General features: G+C 32.9%; 1 protein-coding gene across 2 annotated transcripts in view; it reads right to left on the bottom strand.

The window, feature by feature from the left end:
• Nucleotides 1–522: 522 nt before the first annotated feature.
• Nucleotides 523–9051, bottom strand: part of LOC145694434 (uncharacterized) — a 238260-nt gene continuing 229731 nt past the window's right edge. Inside the window, exon 2 of one of the 2 annotated variants that reach the window (XM_081770654.1) lies at nucleotides 523–1688. In XM_081770654.1, coding sequence (XP_081626780.1) covers nucleotides 1685–1688 — 4 coding nt within the window. In that variant the 3' untranslated portion in view covers nucleotides 523–1684. The remainder of the gene's footprint in view (nucleotides 1689–9051) is intronic. The other variant, XM_081770653.1, reaches the window with a different exon arrangement.

Below are 9051 nucleotides of genomic sequence, written 5' to 3'. Positions count from 1 at the left end.
TGCACCTCTTCTTCAGAGACGCTAGGACAACTTGCCCGATGCATGTCTGCCACAGTTTGCCGACCTTCGTTGACGGCTTTTACCCACCGTGCCACTGTTCTGTACGGCAATGAAGATTCCCCACACGCCTCTTGAAGCCATTGATGACATTGTCGTGCTGTACGACCTCTGGCACATTCAATCTTGATCCAACTCCGTTGTTCCAGTTTCGAAAACATAGTGACACCTTTACGTTAGACTGCTCGCTCACAAATGACTGTGCTTCCCTCGCTTGTGCGCCTTCCGGTGACGTGGGACGGGCGAGTCTATTTGCTTGGAGGTTAGGCAGGTATGTCAACAACGTGCGCTATCAGCGCCACTAGTACATTTCATTGCATAGTGTCTCCACAGCAGTGTTGCCACTATTTAAGTTCCAGCCCTCGTATATATATTCCGAGAATGTTATTGTCGTAGCTTCTATACAAATAATAAGAGAAGTAGGGTATGAAAATTAGCAGGACATTAAAATTATATATTTATTTCATTCTTAAATTTGATTATTTTGAACCGTTTTAGTAACTCCATGAATGTTTGCTAATAAGTAATAATAATAATAGTAACAATTCTAGCAATGACTACTCTTGAGGCAAGAGACATCGGTAAAACAACCTCTTACCGCTCGGACTACGGCAGGGATGCAAATAAGCAACCAAATTTTACTAGCCCAAGAAAAAAGCTATTAGCCCACATCCCAAGCGTGTCTTGTATAGTCTTTACTGTTTAAAAACTAGCCCGCACCGTTGAAGCACACGCCCCGGGCGAGTGGTTATTTGCAATCCTGAAATAAGGAAAGAAATCTTAAGTAGTGTACACGGAGAAAAATGCATAATCCAGTTGGCATGTAAATGCTGTTTTTACCAGGTTACGCGCGTCACCACATTAAGTAATGTTGTTTCATCCGTAGTACGATCTACATCGCCGTCCAGCGAAAATTTTGTATTATGGGACCATCATTTCAAATCTAGAATTAACGCCATACCCATTCCGACGGTGATAACTTAGGTATATAATGTTGTTACCACCTTCTTATGACTGTCCCCTCTTGGTTCTTTCTAAATCTGTGATTCCCTACCTTACGAGAGTAATAAGACGTTATATCATTCTGTGAGAAGGAAAGAGAGGAAAGATGTTTTAACACGACGCCGAACTCCAGACTTGGCATGGTGTTCCAACCTGCTGTACTTTTATACATGAAATTACATTACTTACGGAGCGCACTCACGTAAATACGATATATCCACACGGAAATCTTAGTCCTTTTTTCTCAGTATACTAATTCCGTATGTAAGAATTAAAACATTTGGAAAACTTTCTTACCTTAATTTGAAGCTACAAAAGTTCAGTGTTTACTGATGAAACTTCCCTCAAGAACCGCGTCTGAAACCTAGTTTTGAAAACAAATCAATAGTTCTAGATTGGATTGAAGGAGTTAACATTTACATTGGCATGGTAGTAATTATATTAAAATTATTTTTGTACAAATTATTTCTACAAGTTACAAATTTGATTAATTATTCATAGTTACTCTTTTTTATTACAATAAGGATTATATTCTTCAATTTCAATGAATAATTTGGGTATGTGAGACATCAACTTGAGTTAATTATAGTCTGGCGTAGTTCTTCCCGCTGGATGTCGAGCTTGCTCAACTGAAAAATTAAAAATAAATTGTGTTAGTTGCTTCTTAAGTTATTATTAAAAGATCATAATTTAGTTACGTAAGTAATAACATTTCTCACAAATTTTGAATAAAGGACAAATACTATATTACACAGGATGCCCAACCTTTTCAAGCTCGTAGCATTCTTCAAAAATAGTTTAGAATATCAAGACATTATACCAGGTGGTGCAGAGAAAAGGGAAATTTCAAATCTAGAATTAGGAACACTGTGACAGACATTTGTTCGGGACCGGCAAGATAGTATTGAGAAGATTTTGTCATTTAATAATAATGAAGCGTTGAAGTTTAGCGGAACGTATGTTCGCTGTGAAAGCATTTGATAAGAACGGTGACATTCTACGGGATCCCCCGAACTCAGTGTTTGCAGTTTCTCCCGGTGGCGAATTTATGGGAACATCTCCAAACCAAAGAGTACAGTATGCGTACTGCGACCATCGTTCAACTAAAGCCTATGCTTAAACAAGCACTCACTGACATAATTCACTGAATATTTCAACGAATTCTCAAAGCATATTATCATAATGTGTACGGTACGCCGAGATGGAGCACGTCGCCTTCAAGAACTAAAGTGAAATAGCTAATGTAGTTGTTAATGGCATACTCTCAACATGTATGCCAATCATCAAATATATTTCCCCTGTATGGATTAGTGCATTTTACATCAATTGATATTTTCCCGTTTTTTTTTTTTTTGTACCACCATGTACTTAAACGTTTGCTTCTTTCTTAAAAATTCTAGTAAACCGACATGACAGTACTTCGAAGTCTCTCGTTAAACCGGTTGAAGAACACTTTGTATTTGTTCTCTATGTAATTCAACACTATGTTATTGCTGTCTGTATAAATCTTCAAGGATGACTAATAATGTAATTAAACTTTCAATTTGTAATACATAAACATTAATATCTGTGCAAAACTTAAATCGATGATTGTGTATAAACACAATGATGTTGTGTTTAAAACAACATCTCACAAAACACGGAAGTAGTAGTGGTCTGTCCTACTGCAGGAAGTTGTTTAAAATACCATCCCTCAAAACACGGAAGTAGTAGTTGTCTGTTCTATTGCTGGAAGGTGTTTAAGATATCCCTTCAAGAAGGTGCTTAAAATACCAACCCTCAAAAAAGGGAAATAGTAGTGGTCTCTTCTACTGCAGGAAGACACGTACAAATGCACATGTCATCTACATGGAGAATTTGTGCTACATACAATAAAATCATTAAGAGAGATGAAGATGTAGATATATTTCGTTGTTTAGAAAAGTCATTCAAAAAACTATTGTGAAGATATGTGTATTTGGACACATAACGAAACATTTTATTTCGGACTTTGGGACATTTTATTTCAAAATTCATTATAGTGAAAAGCATAATCGTTCATTTAATGTTGATTCACTTTTCGATTTTTTTTTCTAAGTTCATTTGCTTTTCCTACTAGGAACTTTTCTTGCTGTCTGTTATTTCTTTCTTATACATGTAATTTCTTAATCAATAAAAACGACAGATTGTTTTACTGTCAGCATTTCTATCATCACCTCACCTTTGGTTAATCTATGAGCACGCACTTTTCGTCGGGACTGAAGAAATAGTCAACGACCCAGGACATTAACCAGGAAGGGACATCGAACAAAAACCATTGAGAGACTTTTGGACGGAGTAGTCCGGATCGTATGAGAGACGAGTCAACATGTACAAGCACGAACCACGATTCCGAGTTTACAAGAAGTTCACCTTGCTCTGACTTAGAGAGCACTTTGCCTTAGCAAACGTTGTAGTTATCAGTTGCAATGGATAATCCGTTGAAGAGTAATTTCGACTTTGATTAAATTTACTGTATTCGCAACGTTGGTTTTCCTGCCCTGGTTTCGCAAACCCTTAACTCTCAACTACTTGAACGACCAGCTGACCAGAAAGAAGGATGGACGGACATTATTGAGTGTTCTGTAAGAAAAACAGTTAAAGTAAAATGTATTATTTTAATTTGATATTCTATATTTAAGCATTATGTTCATTATAATTTATTTTTTTAAGTTTTACGTTATACTCTAACATTATGTATTGAAGTTCATATGTAGACACTGTAATTGGGCAGTAATGCCTATTGCGTCGATAAATAAATAAATAAATAAATGATTGATACGTATATAAGTTTTAAACTTCTGACTGCTATTTATAGACATAAACATGATTGCTATTTATACCAATGATTGTGAGGTATTAAGTCTTCATTTGCTGATTGGTATCTATGAAAAGCAAGCACATTGCTAGTTTTATGCAAATCCAGATGTATACGTAAATCTTATATCCATATACGTTGTACATCAATAGTGTCAAGACCATAGATAATTATCAATTATTGGTTTAATTTGTTTAGTTTAATTGTAGTATGGTCTTGAGTTTCAGGAGACCTAATTTACTCTTGTTTATCTAGAGATATGTGCAAAAAATACAGCATGTGTATACTTCAAATTGTATGAATTATAGTCTATCAACAAGAGCTTGTAATGTTATGTAATAAATTTGTTAACATCCACACTTTTCTTCGGACAATGAGGACATCAAGAAAGTGACATTGTTTCGTGTCATCATGATTGAATTGAGGTTATGAGAATTTGGTTGAATAAGATCTTTTTAGATCTGGGACGCACGTGGATGAAAATCGGCCCGAGTGCTGAAACCGTATTACTGGAACGTCAGCAGTTTGAGTTGTATAAAAACCTTTTATTTTATTCAATGGTATCATTATTAGAGCATCATTACAAGAGGATCAATACTTGGAAGAGTAGCATTCAAAGTTCTGTCAAGCGAGTTAAGCATTATTAACTTTATTACTACGAGAATCGTCTAAGACGCAACAACGTTGAAATACAACCGACTGCTGTCACTGGTATACGATCATTCAATGCTTGGTTCGACTAATCTCCAACAACAGGTATGTGTCACAACCAAATTAAGTGCTAATCCAATTCGTTATACATGATTCACACATTAAATTACACTTTCTTAAGTCTTCATTACACAAACAACCCTTCACACATAAATGATTACTAGTTCTGTTAAAATACACATGTTCAAGTAGACATTGTTGTTATCATTTTAATAGGGCTCTGGTTGGCCCTCAATCAATGCAACCAGTGGTGGAGTATCCCCCAAACTTACCTCTCATATAAATGCAAGTAAATATAGATTTGCTTCATGCAAATTAGATCAATCTGGGGAGCTCAGAGTGCTCTACATATTCAAGGTTTACTAAATTTTTATCAAGACCAACCCAGGTTGGCATGGTGGAAATGCTGTGAGGCTTATGCCGTGTAGCGATCTCAGTAAATATAGTAAGTCCCTCCCTACCCACCCTGGCATGGTGGAGTATGCTTAGGGTTCGATTCCCGGCGTAATTAGTTGTTACCACCGCAAGAATTATAAGTAGATCTAGTTTAGTATAACCACCAAGGCATGGCAAAGATTGTTGGTGGCTTACGCCTTTGTTAAGATCCCATGCTTATAAACATTTAGCCATTGGCATGATTGTTTGCATCCCACACTCTTGCGTGACAGTTGCTAAACCCTCTCGCCCACCCTCGCGAAATGTTTAAAACAGCGATGAAGTTAAATAATAATAATAATAATGACTAAATTTTCCATTTGGTGACAATAATTATTATATGGGTAGTTAATAAGGTAAAAGTAGCAATAAGAATTTCTTGAGTAACATCCTAGTCAATATATTAATCCCATTTAGAAATATGTTGTGTTCAGAACTTAGTTAGCTAAAGGAAAAATGTTATCTTTAAGAAACAATCACAGAATTCATTACCCGGTGGCAAAAGATGACGGAAAACCAGCCACGATGTTTTCGTCATCGAAATATTACTACTTGAATTTAGGGGTATTACGTAATTTTAAAGAGTATTCTCCAACTTTTAGCAACAAAGAAGGAGTTTTTAGAGACAATATTTTGTCACTAAGATATAAGAAGTGGTTTTTGATTCAATTCTCTAGAAGGAATTTTGATTTAGAGGAATTGATCGAATTGGGTTTTAGAAGATATTTTTTGTCTACAGCTTCAGGAGTAGTTGAAACCTCTTTGACATTGCGTAATGCAACATTTTTTGCACTCAAATCGACAGAACCAAACTACACCATATGTGCTATTTTTAGGGCTGGTGTAAACCAACTAAAAGTAGACACATGGTTAGAGAAATTTAGAAATAATTTTAAATGCTCTCCAGCTATTGAAATAGCTAGTTTAGTACAGACTTTTGCTCAATTTGACAAACAAGCAAAAATAGTTATATCTAGCGACCAAACACATTTGGATTTAGCTGCGTTTGGCGAGCTGTTCATGCAGCGTAATGCATGGCTTTTCAATTAAACAGATCTAGCATATAGTATGTAAATAGTTATTATTATAGGTTAAGGGAAGTTATTAATTTATTAAAGTACGATATTTTATATTTAGGTTAAATATTATTTTTAGTATTAGATTAAATATTATATTTTATGCACATAGTATTAATATTCTGGAAATATACATACATATAGACATAACTGATGAAGAAATAGAATAAACATAGAAAAAAACAGAGACTAATAATTAGAAAAGAAAATGTTTAATGTCAATTAGAATGTTTGTTATTAAAGTAACACCAAGTGATTATAATGAAGTACTTTAGGGTACATGACCGTAGTTTTGCGAGTCGATTTAGCGAGCGAGTAGGGCCGCTCGTCCTCAACCAAAGCCCCATCTGGGCCGGACAAAAAACCGACCTTTTTCTTTTGAAAATCGTATCGCAAAACTCCGGAATTCAGTGGATTATTGTAAGTTAGGTTAATTGTCGATTAAATTAAAATTTAAATCATTGGTATATTTAGCAATTAAGTCTAGATCAAACTTTTTCCTAAGATAAGTCCCTAGATAGGTAAGAATTCGACTTCTCAGGAAGTTAAAAGAATGGCATAGGACCTCACTTCATTGAGAATTTTTTGTTTACAAATCACATGAGTCTTCAGCGACAACATTGAAAGAGGTAGCTAAATGCATCTGAAGAAATAGTAAGATTATAGCCTCGTTGGATCGCTTGTAAAGCAGTGATAATTTATTTAATTGTAGAATCTTACTTATCTAGAAAAACGATCAGTGGAATACAAAAAGTCAAAATTAAATTATTAATGAGCTCTTAGAACTGTTAAAAAACTAATAAACATTTGAAATATAAACATTATTGTGAGTAGTTCATAGTAAATCGAACTAGATTCTGAAATGCAACGTCGCGTTATGTAACGTAAATGATAAAGTTAAATTATCGACAATTCAACTAATTACCATAGATATTAGGAATAGGAAAGTAAATGAATAACAACATATAGAAATATAGACATTAGAAGTAAATAATTACTGAAGTTAGACAATTATTTTTGCAAGATAAGTGATAAATATAAATTAATGAACTATAATGTAATAGAAGTACTAATAATAATAATAAAGGAAATATCTATAGATAGACAATAAATAGTCGATTATGTCAGGAAATTCAATATATACTGTTCTAACTTGAATTTAGACGAAACAAAATTGTCTGTTGTTTAATGGCCAACAAACGCAGAGAAATTGTAAGCTAATATTCGGGATTTTAACATGTATATATTCTCGAACAATGACTTGAATCCCAATTGCATAGTGCGCAGATGCATGCGGATTTCTTTTAATAATTGACTATCAATTTGAAAATTATATCTACGATTATAGAATTAAAAGTTTTTACGACTACTTTAAATATTATCAATAATATCCAAAATTCTTGAACATAGATTTGAAATAATAAAGTTTGAATAATATTTTAATAGAGTGATAAGGTTATTTGAAATTAAACTTAAACTACATAGGCAAAATCTATTTTCACTAATGAGTTCAAGTGTATTTTGCTTGTATTGAATCTACATAATGTTTTAGCACTAAGTGGGAAATTCAGTTTAAATTGAAATATTTTAATTATGAAATTTTGAAATGAGTAGAGAAAAATAAAAGAAAAGAAAGAAATAAAAGTTGATAATTTGGAAATATTGAAGTGTTCTGAAAATGTAATAAATAAGGAAACCAAACATTAAATTAACAAGTATAAAAAAATGGCAAACAAGAAAACATGCATGGTACGTTACCGAACGGCTATATAAAACTGAAAGAAATCGCGAACCGCGGAAAACGGGAAAGGAAAAGAAGTAGATAAAGATTAAGTTATACATTAATAAGCTATACATTAGGTTAAGTTATACATTAATAAGCTACAATGAATAGAGTACAAATATGTTTTTCGTCAAGCTAAAATACGTAATAGAGTATTAAAGTAAGAATGTGTTATTTGGTAATGGATTGTAAAAAAATAATAAGTAATCAATAAATCAATACCCAATCAATCAATCAATCAATAATTATTGATATTTAGTATCACCTATCAATCGATTGATGATTTATTATTTATTAGTATAGGCCTGATATTTTATTATAGGTGATAGAAACAAGAATTTATATATATATATATATATATATATATATATATATATATATATATATATATATGTATTAGATGTTTAAGATACCCTATTTTGTACTAATAATGGCAATTACTATTTATTTTACCATTATATTATATTAGTATTTAATGATAAGTATTGACTATTATGTGTAATATGAAAAAAAAGAAGAAAATATTACGTAGACAATAGATGAGGTATTAGCCTATCAAAAGTAACTACGTTAAAGTCTGAAATCAAAATAGATATTATTCTAATAAATCAATTTTGAGGTTGATTCAGTATATAATATCGAAACAGAACCTACATGTAAATTAGCTCAATGCATGATCTCGTGAGACGCGAGATTCAGTTGCTAATAAAAGCCAGATTTAAGTACATGAATATGTAAATAAATATATTATTTTTAAAATATTAAGTATTTAGAATTTAGCAATATATAATATTTAGGGATATAACAAGCCTGACGAAAACATATTTTGTCTTTATTACAGAAAAGAAAAATGGAAAAATTAGTAATTATTTTCTTGGCAGCAATCGCAGTAACCTCCCTCCTAGGCATTATGTTAGTAGCGATAGGAATATTTCTTTATAAGAAAGCAACTAGAAAAGCGGAGAAGGTAATTTCCTGTGAGACGTCTATTCCTCATATTTTTATACTGGACTCACCACAAAGCAAAGAGCAAAATAGCATAAGCTCTACAACACACAAGAATGATGACGACATTATTTCATTCAAGAATCTTTTTTACATTGACACTGAACACTGCGACACTGAAAAGGGATCTACTTCATTCACGAACA

The sequence above is a fragment of the Thermobia domestica genome, chromosome 9, assembly GCF_964235325.1.
Source record: "Thermobia domestica chromosome 9, izTheDome1.hap1.1, whole genome shotgun sequence".
Lineage (NCBI taxonomy): Eukaryota > Metazoa > Arthropoda > Insecta > Zygentoma > Lepismatidae > Thermobia > Thermobia domestica.
This window is presented reverse-complemented; position numbering and strand designations above follow the sequence as displayed.